The sequence below is a fragment of the Papio anubis genome, chromosome 4 (genome assembly GCF_008728515.1).
Source record: "Papio anubis isolate 15944 chromosome 4, Panubis1.0, whole genome shotgun sequence".
Classification (NCBI taxonomy): domain Eukaryota; kingdom Metazoa; phylum Chordata; class Mammalia; order Primates; family Cercopithecidae; genus Papio; species Papio anubis.
In genome coordinates, this window is record NC_044979.1 from 128,988,313 (window position 1) to 129,004,151 (window position 15,839).

Genomic DNA, 15,839 nt, shown 5'->3' on the forward strand with positions numbered 1-15,839 from the left:
TCCACCCGCCCCGGCCTCCCAAAGTGCTGGGATTACAGGCATGAGCCCCTGCACCAGTCATATTTCTCTATTTTACTAAATTAACACAAGGATTATGATTTTTGTTCAATCAGTTTTACTTCATTTATTGTTCTTATTTATTGAATTCTTCATTTTATTTTATTTATTTATTTATTTATTTATTTTTTGGAGACGGAGTCTCGCTTTGTTGCCCAGGCTGGAGTGGCACGATCTCAGCTCACTGCAACCTCTACCTCCCAGGTTGAAGCGATTCTCTTTCTTGTTGTTGTTGTTGAGACGGAGTCTCACTCTGTCGCCCAGGCTGGAGTGCAGTGGCAAGATCTCAGCTCACTGCAAGCTCCACCTCCCAGGTTCACGCCATTCTCCTGCCTCAGCCTCCCGAGTAGCTGGGACTACAGTCGCCAGCCACCACGCCTGGCTAATTTTTTGTGTTTTTAGTAGAGATGGGGTTTCACCATGTTAGCCAGGATGGTCTCGATCTCCTGACCTCGTGATCCGCCTGCCTCGGCCTCGGAAAGTGCTGGGATTACAGGCGTGAGCCACCGTGCCAGGCCTCAAGCGATTCTCTTGACTTCGCATCCCAAGTAGCTGGGATTACAGGTGCTCACCTCCACACCTGCCTAATTTTGGTATTTTTAGTAGAGATGGGGTTGCGCCATGTTGGCCAGGCTGGTCTCAAACTCCTGACCTTAGGTGATCTGCCCGCCTCTGACTCTCAAAGTGCTGGGATTACAGGCGTGAGCCACCGTGCCCGGCCTTATTGTCCTTATTTATTGGGACATTCAAATTATCCCAGACTTGGTCAGTGGAAATCCCTCCAAACTGGCTTCTGGATCTTCTGAAATGTCCCCAAAATATTGAAGGGGCCTTTTTTCCCTGCCCCAGTCCCAGAATCAGTCATTTCTCCAAGAAGCCCTGGTTCACTTTAAAGAATAATAGTATTTAGAGTCTAAGGTCTGGGTGGTATTGGTTTTTTTTTTTTTTTTTTTTTTTTTGAGACAGAGTCTGGCTCTGTTGCCCAGGCTGGAGTGCAGTGGCGTGATCTCGGCTCACTGCAAGCTCCGCCTCCCGGGTTCACGCCATTCTCCTGCCTCAGCCTCCCGAGTAGCCGGGACTGCAGGCGCCCGCCACCACGCCCGGCTAATTTTTTGTATTTTTAGTAGAGACAGGGTTTCACCATGTTAGCCAGGATGGTCTCGATCTCCTGACCTTGTGATCCACCTGCCTCAGCCTCCCAAAGTGCTGGGATTACAGGTGTGAGCCACCGCACCCAGCCGATATTGGTATTTTAACTCTAAAAAAGAAAAGATATGCTTTGTAGGACCACTGTCTTCAGATCCGTTCGTGAAAGAGGTACATAAGATGATACTTGGGATGACAAGATTATAGGAGTTCTGAAAGAAAAGGGCACTTTGAAATGTATAAGCAAGTATCTCAGCTTGGCCAACCACTGTGACTTCCTCTATACAGCTCACTCACCCTGACTGTGGAGACTAAAACACTTTAACTGAGTCTTTACAGTCAAGATATTCCATGTGCTTTCTCTGAAGGCATATCCAACTCTACAAGAATGTGAAAATATCTTCAAATTCCTTAGAAGGTTATTTGTATTTTGTCTGCTACCAAGCTCTTATGTATGGCATAAAAACTTTCCTTTATGCTACTAACAGAAACAAATAAAATGCCAAGAGCAAGGGCATCACAGACTAAAGAAGATCAAGAATACGGAATACAAAAAATCTGTTTCTAGTCTAGACCCAATACATTAAAACTGCACTCAGGCTAACCTTATCCACACACAATGGCCAAAGAAGTAATCAGTGTGAAATGCAAAATTTACCTGGCTAAGTTATATTAAGTGGTCTGTGAAACAAAGACATAATGGAATCTTCTTTTCTAACATGAATTTTTAAAATACTTTAAGGTCTTTATCCCCAAAAGCTTTCTACAGACAAAAAGCAACTAAAGAACAAAATATCTAAAGTACAAATCTAACATTCAAAAAGATGGGGGGCGGTGGGGAGACAAGAACAAAAGTAAAAACCATTCTGCATACATATTTTTTAAAACAAAATTCACTTGGATTCTTTCTTTTTAATTAATTACTTTTTTTAATGTTGGTGTCTCACTCTGATGTCCAGGCTGGAATACAGTGGCACAATCACAGCTCACTGAAGCCACTAACTCGAGAGCTCATGTAATCCTCCTACCTTAGTCTTGCAAGTAGCTGGGATTATAGGTAGGTACAAGCCATGGCACCCAGCTCCAGAATTGTTTCTTTTTAAAGTACAGACTCTGTACTAAATTGTAAATCTTCTTTCCATAGTATAATGCAAACTGTACAGAGGCTTTTGGGACACAGGTTTTTAAAACCACTAAGGAGAGTCAGCGAATATAAATGATGATTATGTACTTAAGTAACAGAAATTTCATATATATATTATTTAATATATATATTAAATAACCTGAGTTTCTGAAGTATACACATTGGATAAAGGAATATAATGGAAAAATATAGACCCAGGAGTTAGGAGACCCAAGATCTCATACACAAACTCATTGTGCAACCTTGGGTAAATTAGTTAACCTTTATGGACTTTCATACTGTCACCTGCAAAATGAGGCTATTAGAGCTGATAATTTTATAATTTTTTTGTTGTTGCTGTTGAGACGGAGTCTCACTCTGTCGCCCAGGCTGGAGTGCAGTGGCCGGATCTCAGCTCACTGCAAGCTCCTCCTCCCGGGTTTACGCCATTCTCCTGCCTCAGCCTCCCAAGTAGCTGGGACTACAGGCGCCCGCCACCTCGCCCAGCTAGTTTTTTGTATTTTTTTTAGTAGAGACGGAGTTTCACTGTGTTCGCCAGGATGGTCTCGATCTCCTGACCTTGTGATCCGCCCGTCTCGGCCTCCCAAAGTGCTGGGATTACAGGCTTCAGCCACCGCGCCCAGCCAATTTTATAATTTTTAAAATTATTTTATCTGCTATAAATACTTATTTCACTACATATCATCAAGAAACAGACCTTAAGCTAAATAGGAATGAGTAGTCTTAATAGTAAATGCCTTTGCACTCCCTGCAAGATTATTCTATCAGAAGAACAACTTGCATTTTAAAATAGCTAACACTTACTGGAAATCCACTGTGTGTGTCGGGCACTGTGCTAAGCTCTTAACGCGCATTAACTCACTGAACCCTCATCACATGCCTCTGGTAGGTATTACTGTCCCTCACTGTTGACAGGACTCGGAGTCATTAGTCCACCTAGGGTCACAAAGCTGGTAAATGACAAAGTTAGGACTCAAACCAGGGGTGATTCCAAAGTCACCTTACTAACTATCTGTCTATTCCACCTCCTAATAAATAAATCATGAGCCCAATACATTCTTATTTAATCTCTGGCAGGAACTAATTTTTTTCCTCGTTTTTCGTAGAGACAAAATTGCTACAACTGGCAGCCAACCAAGAAACAACTTCAAATTCATCATATAATCCATCTTTTTTCTTTTCTTTCCTTTTTTTAGACAGGATCTTGCTCTGTCACCCAGGCTGGAGTGCAATGGCACCATTTTGGCTCACTGCAACCTCCACCTCCTGGGTTCAAATGATTCTCCTGCCTTAGCCTCCTGGCCTCAGCTGGGACTACAGGCATATGCCACTGTGCCTGGATGATTTTTCTATTTTTTGTAGAGACGGGGTTTTCTATTTTTTGTAGAGACGGGGTTTTATGTTGGCCAGGCTGGTCTCAAAAACTCCTGAGCTCAGGAAATCCATCTGTCCTGGCCTCCCAAAGTGCTGAGATTATACGCTTGAGCTACCGCACCAGGCCTGGTATCCATGTCTTAAAGAGAAGTGTGTTTTTGGTTATGAGCAATATTTCCTTTTAATAAAACAAAAGGAAACAGCAAAAGTCACAAAACCTAGAAGACCGGCAAGGATCTTAAGGGGTAACACTGTCTTATTTTTCATTCCGTTGCCTCCAGGAGAGAAGACCTCATTACAATTACCCCAGGGCAGGAACCGGGGAGCAAGTGAGGGGGCTCCCAGAGAACAGGTCTTCTGACAGCATCAGTGGTGGTTCCCAGTCTCCCTCATTATTTCACGTTGACTGCATAACTCTGAGTAACAACATACATTTTCAGAGACCGAGGCCTGACAACAAAGATTCTTTCCTGCTTCATGTTGGGCCACTTCAACTGGCTAGGCTGCTCAATCGTAGAACAACTGTGACTTAAGTGACAATCCTCTTGCTGGTTACATGGCATTTTAAGAAGCAGGGTGAATATGATCACCTACATACAAACCCATGCACTGGAAAATAGCTACTACGGCTCACTCTCATCCCCCCAGGAGCCCAATGTGGGCCTTTTCCTATATTTTCTCAATACACTTTCTCAAGACACAAGTTGTCTCTCAAATAAGCTCTCGAGCAGAAAATCTCTCTCAGATGACTTTCAAGCCTAGAAATCACCATTTCTGACAAGCTGTGAACAGTGAGGGTATTACACCACAGAACAAACCAGGATCCACAAATAAAGACACAAAAAACCAAAACATCCAAAGAGATAAAGTCATTTGGATGGGGATGAATTTCATAAACAAAACTACCTATTTCAATTCTCTTTATTCCTCCTATAAACAAATTTCTCTAAAACACAATGTCTTTCAACCAAAGAGAGTATTGGTTTCATATATTGTCTGACCCTCAAACCCACTTTCAGTCTCAAATCTGAGCTGATGTTCTCAAAAAGTTGACAGAAATTACAACCTGAGCCTGTGAGCATTGTGGATCTACTCTGTGTCTCACTCAGGCAGAGAAGAAAAAAAGAGTATCAGAACATTACCCTTCTTTGATCCGACCCTGGAAGACGCACTGAAGAATTTCTTCACTGTGGTAACCTTGCGGGTCTTCTCATTGGTTTTCTTTTCTTCAAACTTGGAGAATGTGAGGGATTGGGCCCCTTGGCTGCTCTGACTGCTGGCAAAGGCCTCTTCTTCCTCCCGCTGGAGTCTGCAATTCAAGAAAGGATTAGAATGATCTAGATATTCTCCAAGGTTTCTCTTTATCTGAAGGTTATTACTCCATTAATTCAGGAGGATCTAAAGATTTTAGAACTAGAGACTAAATATACCAAATCAGCCTGAGGTCTCACATAGCTACAGGATGGGCTGCTCTTCATGCACTACAGATTTCAAATGGGATCTTCTCATGCTCATTCAGCAACTGCTCTAGGGCTACATGAAAGAAATCAAGTCTAGTCCTTTTCCCTAACAAGCTCAAGGTTGGAACAGAGAAAAAGGTAAGTAAACAACTGTTACATAATGGGACAGCTGCTACATTAGAGAGTAAAAATTGAGTGCTGTGAGAACACAGGAAAGAACAACTCAATCTGCTGGGGGAGTCTGTTGGGGCCTTACAACAGTGATGTTTGGGCTGGGTCTTAAAGGGTAAATAGGATCCTTTTTTTTTGGGTTGTTTTTGAGACAGAGTGTCACTCCATCGCCCAGGCTGGGGTGAGATGGTACGATCTCGGCTCATTATAACCTCTGCCTCCTGAGTTCAAGCGATTCTCACGCCTCAGCCTTCCAAGTTATTGAGACTACAGGTGCACACCACTACGCCTGACTAATAAGGCCGAATAGTATTCTAAGTGAAATGATATTCCAAGAAGGAGGAACTACAAATGTGCAAGCCTGTGGTTTGCTTCACAACAAGCTGATGTAGCCAGAGCACTGGGTGTGTAATGAATGGTGATGCTGGATACACAGGAAGGCACCAGAGGGTAAGGAATCTTGATTGCTAAGCCCACATTCTGGATTTCATCATGTGGTGGGGAAGCAAGAAAGACTGTAAATCCAAGAAGTTATCGTTGTCAGATCTGTGCTTTAGAAAGATCATGCAGGTAGCTGTGTGAACAACTTGAAGGGTAGAGAAACTAGAGACAGGGACAAGAAGTAAGAGTATATTACAAAGGTTTAAGTAAAAGAAAATAAGTACCTGGAAAATAGGAGTAGAAAAGGTAAAATTCAAAAGACTTTTCTGAATTGGAAGAAACAAAACTTGGTCAAGTTGTAGGTAGCAAGGGAGATGAAGGAGAAATTAAGAATGAAACCAAGATTTTTTAGCTAACTTGGTAAATAGTGATGCCATTAATGGAATCAGAAGGGTTAGGAGGAAAATGTTCAGAATGGGGAGAATAATTAATAAAAGCAATAAATTTGGCTTTGGATTAGCTGCATGTGAACCACCTGTATTAATTCCCAAACACAGGTCAGGTGCGGTAGCTCACGCCTGTAATCCCAGCGCGGGGAGGCTAAGGTGGCCAGATCACTTGAGCTCAGGAGTTTGAGACTAGCCTGGGCAACATGGTGAAACCCTGTCTGTACATAAAATATAAAAATTAGCTGGGTGTGGTGGCATACTTCTGTAGTCCTAGCTACTTGGGAGGCTGAAGCAGGAGGATCACTTGAGCCCAGGAAGCTGAGGTTGCAGTGAGTCAAGACTACACCACTGCACTCCAGCCAGGGTGACAGAGCAAGACCCTGTCTCAAAACAAATAAACAAACAAACAAAAACAACACAAGCACTATCTAAAAGACAATGATTTTCCAAGTGTGATTCCCCAGACAGCAGCAGCAGCATCACTAGGCAACTTGTTAGAAATGGAAATTATCTGGTCTTACTCCCAAGCTACTAAAATCAGAGACTCTGAGGGTAAGGTCCAGCAGTCACTGCTTTTACAAACTTTCCAAGTGATTTAGCAGGGTTACAATTAAAAGCAGTAAGAAACAGAACAAAAGTCACAGGTGGAGGTGCTAAGCCTGAGGATGGAATCAGGACACCTCTTTCTTTGGGACAGACAAGAAGTTAATATAAAGGTATTAGTACATTTTTATGTGGCGAGGGAATGAAGCTGACAGAGTTTGTGCCTAGTGGCCTCTACTCTGTTTTTGAAACAGGATCTGCTACTGACAGCATCAGGCATGCAGGGGAAACCTTGAGGAGATCATTCATGTTCTGGACTAAAATTTTCTCTCTTTGATTGACCACAGTCACTGAAAGCAATGTGTGATTTCTAATTCTCTGCGTTCACCACAGATGTCAGCAAAGTAGTCACTCAACAAATATTGGCTGACTGGATGAAAAAACAAAAACCTAGCTAGAGGAGTTGGAAGAATTCCATTTGACTCTCTTCTGTTGAAGCAGTTTTAGAATTTCTAGAATGCTCTGGCAAAGAGCATTTTATTAGTTACTATGCTCACTAGCCTTCCCATCATTTATTTATTTATTTATTTATTTATTTATTTATTTATTTATTTTTTGAGACAGAGTCTCACTCTGTCTCCCAGTCTGGAGTGCACTGGCACAATCTCAGCTCACTGCAACCTCCAACACCTGGGTTCAAGCAATTCTCCTGCCTCAGCCTCCTGAGTAGCTGGGATAACAAATGTGCACCACCACACCCAACTAACTTTTTAAATATTTTTAGTAGAGACTAGGTTTCACCATGTTGGTCAGGCTGGTCTCGAACTCCTAACCTCAGGTGATCCTCCTGCCTTAGCCTCCCAAAGTGCTAGGATTAGAGGCGTGAGTCACTGCGCCCGGCCCATCGTTTAATTTTTAATTTTTAACATCATTATTTTTCTGGATAATACCAACTGCATTTGACCTAATTTTTAAAGAAAAGTTAAATTTCTACAATGCAATGACTATATACAAGTCAACAGATTTCTACTACTGTGTTTTATCACTGAGCTAGATGCAATGCTGAATATATTAAAAGAATGAGGGAAATAATGCTTGATGAGTGCCATTTGCAAGCCCTGCACTGGGTACATATTTATTAGCTCATTTAATCTTCACTAGGAAATATGTCTATCTCCATTCTTCCACTCCAAGGAGCTTATTATCTAAATTTGAGAACTAAAACTAACACAACCCAAAGAAAATAATCAGAAGTTAAGACAAACACAAAATGAAGAAACTACTGAAAGCTGTTCATTAAAAGTTAACTGAGAAGAGGGCAAAACATCCTTTTCCTTAATATTAAACTGACGTGCTGATAGCTTAAAGCAGAAGTGAAAAAATGTATTTGGAACGTGACAGAACTACGTATCCAGTCGCGTCACTGTTCAATCACCCCTAGTTAAGTCCTTTTACCGCTCCGCCAGCTCCCAGTCCTCCTGAATCTGCTTCTGCCTGGCCTTGTGGTACTCTTCCCTCCAGCACTTGGAGCAGAAACCCTGCCAGGCTGGGTTGCCGTAGTAACCACATCCTTTCTTGCACAGGAGGTCCGACTGATCCACATGAATTCCTCGGCGTTCAGACTTCAGGCTCATCTTCTTCCCGCTAACCAATGAACAAACAAGAAAGTGCTGTTGTAAATGGATTATCATTCTACTAACTAAAATCTTACCAATTATGAACAAAAAGTGAGTCATTCCATTATCTTCAAGCTGTAAGAGAGGGAAGGAGGAAATGAAGGAGGGAGGGAGGGAGGGGAGGAAGAAAGAAAAAAGAAATATTTAATATAGTAAATTTCATGACACAGCCATATGAAAGAAAGACTTATGCCCCACCCAAAATACCAAAAAAAAAAAAAAAAAAGGGCTAACATTAAAGACCTAAATGTAAAGGCTGGAAACTAGAAAACTCCTAGAAGAAAACTTAGGGGAAAAGCTTCCTGACACTGGATTTTGCAACGACTTCTAGGATATGACACCAAAACCACAGGCAACAAAAGCAAAGTCAGACAAATACATTCCATCAAACTTGAAAATGTCTGCACAGGCTGGACGAGCTGGCTCACGCCCGTAATCCCAGCCCTTTGGGAGGCCGAGGGGGGCTGATAATAAGGTCAGGAGATCGAGACCATCCTGGCTAACATGGTGAAACCCCCGTCTCTACTAAAAATACAAAAAAATTAGCCAGGCGTTGGCGGTGGCTCATGCCTGTAATCCCAGCACTTTGGGAGGCCGAGGCAAGCAGATTATGAGGTCAGGAGTTGGAGACCATCCTGGCTAACATGGTAAAACCCCGTCTCTACTAAAAATACAAAAAAATTAGCCAGGCGTGGTGGCGGGTGCCTGTAGTCCCAGCTACTCGGCAGGCTGAGGCAGAAGAATGGTGTGAACCCAGGAGGCGGAGCTTGCAGTGAGCCATTCTGTGAACAACACACAGAATGAGAGAACATATCTGCAAACCACATATCTAATAAGGGGTTAATATCCAGAATATAAAGGAACTCTGACCACTCAATAGCAAAAAAAACCAAGATAATCTGGTTAACAAATGGGAAAAGGACTTCAATAGACAATTCTCCAAAGATATACCAACAGCCAACAAACAAGTGAAAAAATGCTCAGCATCACTAATTATCACAGAAATGCAAATCAAAACCACAATGAGATATCATTTCATACCCATTAGGATGGCTACTGTAAAAAAACAAACCCAGGATGCGCACAGTGGCTCATACCACTTTGGGAGGCCAAGGTGGGAGGATCACTTGAGGCTAGGAGTTCAGGACCAGCCTCGGCAACACAGCAAGACCCCATCTCATCTCTACCAAAAAATGCAAAAACGAGCTGGGTGTGATGGTGTACGCCTATAGTCCCAGCTACTCGGGAGGCTGAGATAGGAGGACTGCCTCAGCCCAGGAGTTGGAGGCTGCAATGAGCCATGATTACACCACTTCACTCCAGCCTGGGTGACAGAGCGAGGCCTTGTCTAGAAAGAAGAGGAGAGAAAAAAAATTGAAATAATATCATAATTTGCAAAGTCAGTTTTCTTTTCTACTGTGTAATATTTAAACTCATTTGTTCATAGTCTCACAGCTGTATGGTAAATCGCTATGCAACAATTTCCTTTCAAACTGAAACCACATGGTCTTCATTCTTCTCCACAATAACAAACTGCCAAACAAGCACAGAAAAAAAGCAGCACTCCTCACCATTCATTCAAGAGACACACATGTGCAGATAAAATTAAGCCCTATATCTTGGGGATCTTATTAATTTAACTCAAACATTTACTAAGTGCCAACTGTGTGCAGAGAATTGAGCTAGATGGCACTGGTGATGCAACTGATAGAACACGTCCCTTGCCCTCATGAAGCTCATAACCAAAAGTACAGGCAGACTGAAAAATGCAGAAAAAGAGGGTGTTAGGAAACTGTTGGGGAGCAACAGACATAGGACTTCTGACATAGGGAGTACAGAGACCACTTGGGGATGCTGGTGACAGACCTTAAAGAGCCTTGTGTTGAAAGGGTCTTGGAAAGATGACAGAAAGAGGAAGGACATTCTGGACAGGAAGGATGCCTTTCACAAAAAGCTCAGAAGCAGGAAGGCAAATTTAAAATATGAATGATTTGTATAGACAGAAGGTAAACTAAACAAGTTAGGTGGGAAGTCAAATCATGATGGCTTTTTAAAACTCTAAGCTACAGAGTTTGGACTGAAAGTCAACACTGAAAGCTCCTGAAAAGGGGAAAGCATGGTAAGATCTCTATCTTAAGACATAAAACTTGAGATGTAGAGTTCTGTCTTCTAGCATGACCAAGTGAGAAGGAAAATAAATCCCCTCCTGCAAAAGCAACTGTAAAGATGGACAAAACTTCCACTTTCTGCGATGCATCTACGTCCAGATCAAGGAATGAACTCAAATTTCAAGCCCTCCCCTCTAACTTCGCTCTTATTTTTGCAGGTTTCTCCTGTGTCTCCTCTGTGCATGCACAGGCTCTGCTGATCAGAGTGGAAGCCTAACTAAAGACTAAGATGTTTGGGCGCAATCTCAATCTTTGTCTGAACCAACAACAATCTTTGGCTGAATATTAAGGTGTGCAGACACAGGGGTGACAGCTAGAAGGAAGTCAGGCATAAATGAAAACAAGGAAGAAAAATTGAGCACAGCGACTGCAGTTGCTGGGGAGAGAGGCCTCGCAGATTTCATCCAGCTATCAAACCTGGACAGTATGCACTGTGCACTACTTTTGAGGATTCTGAAAAGCAAAATGGAGAAGTGGGGAAGACCAGAATTGGAAGTACTACCCAGCCGTCTAAGAGATTACCTCCTTCTCCCATCCAATACCACCAGCCAACCTGGAAATGGGCCCCACAGCACACAGAAAGCTCCTCTAGATCGGGCTCCAGGCATGTGAAAGGGAACTCATAACAGCCAGAGAGAATATGGGGATCTCTCCACTTACCATCCCCACTTTCTCTTGAGCCACAGTGCCCAGCAATCATGTGCTTTGTTTGCAGCTATGGCTGAAATGAGAGAGTACAGCAGCCCAACTCTGAGGCAGGAGAACTATCAATTTTTCCCAATCTCTATCCTTGGTCTCAAACATATAGGCAGTGGTGGAAGGACATGACAGAGTGGGATAACTAAATCCACAGTTTTCTGGACAAAGAAAGGAAATATGAGCTCCTGGGGAACAAAAAGTATGGGAAAAACTGCTGAGGAGAACTCAAGAAAGCAATTTCTAGGCTTACCCTTAGGCTGCATATGCATGGATCTGATGCTATTCAGTACCAAAGGTTTCTAAATTGGGACTAACAGAGAGACCACTATGCAGATCTCAGATCAGCACATGCATGAAACAGATGGAAACAGCACTACAAAACTCTGAACAATGAACTGACATTAAAGCCACAGCCCACAGAATCTGCATCCCAAACTTGGCAACAAAACATTTTGCTCTGGGAATAACTGTTTTTTGTTTTTTGTTTTGTTTTAGTAGAGACGGGGTTTCACCATGTTAGCCAGGATGGTCTCGATCTCCTGACCTCGTGATCCGCCCGTCTCGGCCTCCCAAAGTGCTGGGATTACAGGCTTGAGCCACCGCGCCCGGCCGGAATAACTGTTTAGAAAATAAAAAGACAAGCTACAAGTACAGGAATGGGAGAACATACTTGCAGCAAATCACCAATTTGGCAAAGAACTTACATACCCAGAATGTATAAAGAACTCTCAAAACTCAGTTGTCAGAAAACAAAACACCCAACTTAAAAATGAGCAAAAAACCTCAACAGACACTTTACCAAAGAAGACAGACACACTGGTGTCGCACATTTCCGTGAGAGGCCTTTGCTACATACTGTCCAGTCAACAATGTTTGTATATTGAACATCCTTACAAGAGAAAGATGACAGTTCCTTCCACAGCAAAAGACAATTTGTTAACTGTCCAGTACAGTAAATATAATGTCTCCCTTCACATCAAAGGTTTGAAACGTTTGTTTGCCATCCCTTATGGAGAGCTGAGTTCCCTGAGCTTGGATTTCCTACTTGTGTCATTGCCCACAGGGAACTTACAGGACAAAGGTAGTCAGTCCATGTGGACATGAAGCTGGTTCTGCTGATGTCCTGTGACCTGTGTCCTCCTCTTTTGCCTCCAACCAAGAAGTTTCTCGTCTAGGGACAATATCCATGCAACTATGGAGACTAACTTGCTACTTTTAAGTAGGGAGGATTTAAAACTCAGGTCCCTTGCAGGTATTGATGTGGTGGCAAAGCAGCACATGAATAGTTGTTCAACATTGTTCAGTCTTAGAGAAATGCAAACTAAAACCACCATGAGATATCACTCAAATCTATTAGAATGGTTCAAATAAAAAATACTGACAGAGCCTGGGCAACATGGCAAAATCCACTCTCTACCAAAAAATACAAAAAAAAAAAGAAAAAAAGGCAGGGATGGTGGTGCATGGATATGGTTCCAGCTACTCAGTAGGCTGAGGTGGGAGGATCACTTGAACCCAGGAGGTGGAAGCTGCAGCAAGCCAGTATCATCACACCACTGCACTTCAGCCTGGGTGACAGATGAGACCCCACCTCAGAAAAAAAATAAATACTGACAATACCAAGTGGTGGCAGGGATGCAGAGTAACTACAACCCTCATACATTCCTAGTGGAATGCAAAATAGTACAGACACTAGAGAAAACACTTTTATAGTTTCTCAAAAATGTATACATACAATGATCATCCAACCATACAATCCCTCTCCTGGGTATTCCCTCTAGAGAAATAAAAACTGCTATTTGCAAAATTCTATATACAAACAGTTATAGTAGCATTATTTGTGATGACAAAAAAATGACAACTAAAATATCCTTCAATGGGAGAATGAATAAACAAACTATGGTACATCCACACAACAGAATGCTACTCAGGAAAACAACAGGTATCAGTACACCCAACAACTTCGATGAATCTCAAAGGCTTTATGCTGACAGAAGCCAGCATCTTAGTTCCTTCTGGCTGCAGGAACAAAATACCATAAACTGGGTAGGTCACAAAAAACAGAAATTTATTTCTCACAGTTCAGGAAGCTGGCAAGTTCAAGATCAAGAAGTCAACAGATGTTGGTGTCTCGTGGTTCAATGAAGGTACCTTCTCCCTGTGTCCTCACATGGTGGGAGCGGAAGACAGGCTAGGCTCTCTGCAGTCTCTTATAAGGGCACTTATAAGCCCCAGTCATGGGGGCTCCACTTTCATGAACTACTCACCTCCCAAAGGCTCCACTTCCTAGTAGCATCACCTTGTGGTTTAGAATTTCAACATATGGATTTGGGGGACACACAAAGATTCAGATCATAGCAGCCATCTTAAAACTTAACACACTGTATAATTCCATTTAGGAACTAGGGGTAGGAAAGGATGTGACTATAAAGGATGAGCACAAGAAAGTTTTTAGGTGATGAAACTTCTGTATTCTGATTGTGGAGGTGCTTACATAAATCTATTAAAATTTAAAAATTCCCAGAACATTATACTCCTCCCAAATCAATTTTACTCTATGATAAAAAAACAACAACCACCACCACCACCTCGGCTGGGCACAGTGGCTCACGCCTATAATCCCAGCACTTTGGGAGGCCGAGGCAGGTGGATCACCTGAGGGCAGGAGTTTGAGACCAGCCTGGCCAACATGGCAAAGCCATGGCAAAGTCTCTATTAAATATACAAAAATTAGCTGGAAATGGTGGCAGATGCCTGTAATCCCAGCTACTCAGGAGGCTGAGACACAAGAATCATGTGAACCTGGGAGACGGAGGTTGCAGTGAGCCAAGATCACGCCATTGTACTCCAGCCTGGGCAACAGAGGGAGACGCTGTCTAAACAAACAAACAAACAAACAAAAACTTGAGAGGCAATTTCTAGGTTAGATTAGGTAGAAGTACAGAACAGGAGACACAGCTACTGACCAAGAGACAACTACAATTAGAGGACTAGAGGTAACACAGTGGGTAGCCAGGCGTAGTAGCGCTTGCCTGTAATCCCAGGTACTCAGGAGGCCGAGGCACAAGAATCGCATGGACCTGGGAGGCAGAGGCTGCAGTAAGCCGAGATCGCACCAGGGCACTCCAGCCTGGGCAACAGAGTGAAACCCTGTCTCAAAAATAAATAAATAAATAAATAATAAGAGGTAACACAGTGGGAATGGAAAGAAGACAATGGTAATCTACCTTAGAGGTCAGATCTGTAAGAGTTATTTAATGCGAGTTGGCAGGGAGAGGGAAATCTAATTAGAAAGAACTCTCAAGTTTACTGTTTACTTCCTCTGCAAGGTTAAAGCCCTCCAAGGTCAGGATTTAGATCTAAGACATCAGCCATTTATAAATAGTAGATAAGGCTGAGGGAGAAAAGCAGAAAATAAGAAGTAGAAAAAAAGAAAAGAATAGAGGCCTAGAATGTTTTTAAAGACCATCTACTATGTCCTATGGTAAGAGATAAAGATACTAACATTAAGAAATCATGACTTATTCCATCAAAAAGGTGGTAAGTGGCAGAGACATCACTAAGCATTAAGCTTCCTTTTTTTTTTTTTTCAGAAGAGGGTCTGTCATTCAGGCTGGAGTGCAGTGGCGTGATCACAGCTCACTGCAGCCTTGACTTTCCGAGCTCAAGCAATACTCCCACCATGCCTAGCTAACTGTTGTATTTTTTTGTAGAGGCGATGTTTTGCCACGTTACCCAGGTGGTCTTGAACTCCTGGGCTGAAGTAAACCTACACTTAGTATGCCAAGTTCTGGGTTTCAAATTATTTTGAAAGTCTAAGTTAATCTTGCCATTATCATCCTGATGTTCCTTTTCTTCCCTTCCAAGAGAAATAGGCAAAAGGAAATATCTATTTTTTTGCACAGATCAATTAAGTGTTTTAAATTTTGTGCTATAAGTATGATGTTGTACTATATGTATGAAGTACACTATACGTATGAAGTATACTATATGTATGATGTTACTAAAATGAACATAGTTTGGGGAGTCTGCCTAGCACATAACCTCCCATGTTATCAGGAAACTGTCCTCTCAATCCGCAAAGATAAGCTGGCAGCAGCTATGTTTGTATAAGGTGAATGGTCCCCCAATTCAGGGTCACAGCTGATTCTCTCCAACTGTGTTAGAGTCTTTTGCTTGGAGTTTTGGAAATGGGACTAAGTCGGGGCTGTTCTCTTGAATGATGGAACTGTGTAACATGATCATCTTCCATCAAGTGGTCTGAGTATCAGGATAGTCTACACAGTGAAATAGACATACCCGAAGAAGCAGAGAAAAGTAGAAGGCCCTGTAGGTCCTGAGTGATTTCAATCTCCTAGTTCCAATCCCTGGCTAAGGTTTAGCTGTACACCCGCCCTCAGATTCTGAGTCATACACCCTGGTCCCCTAACTGCTTTTTTCTTTTTTTCTTAAGCTGGTTCCAGTAGAGCCTATTATCTATGCCAAAAGACTTCTACAGATGCTCTTTAAGAGTTAGAAAAACACAAAGGAGTGCTCTGTGAATTACTTGGCATACATTAAAAGCTCTATAT

General features: G+C 42.4%; 1 protein-coding gene across 6 annotated transcripts in view; it reads right to left on the reverse strand.

Annotated features, from left to right (window-relative positions):
- Window positions 1-15,839, reverse strand: part of RABGEF1 (RAB guanine nucleotide exchange factor 1) — a 78,297-nt gene that overhangs the window by 39,033 nt on the left and 23,425 nt on the right. For 2 of the 6 annotated variants that reach the window (XM_031665444.1, XM_031665443.1), the window contains exons 2-3: window positions 8,181-8,369; window positions 4,864-5,030 (exon numbers count right to left, since the gene is read on the reverse strand). In XM_031665444.1, coding sequence (XP_031521304.1) covers window positions 4,864-5,030; window positions 8,181-8,359 — 346 coding nt within the window. In that variant the 5' untranslated portion in view covers window positions 8,360-8,369. Of the gene's footprint in view, window positions 1-4,863; window positions 5,031-6,425; window positions 6,563-8,160; window positions 8,376-15,839 lie in introns of those variants that run through there. The other 4 variants (XM_031665445.1, XM_021933707.2, XM_031665446.1 and 1 more) reach the window with 3 other exon arrangements.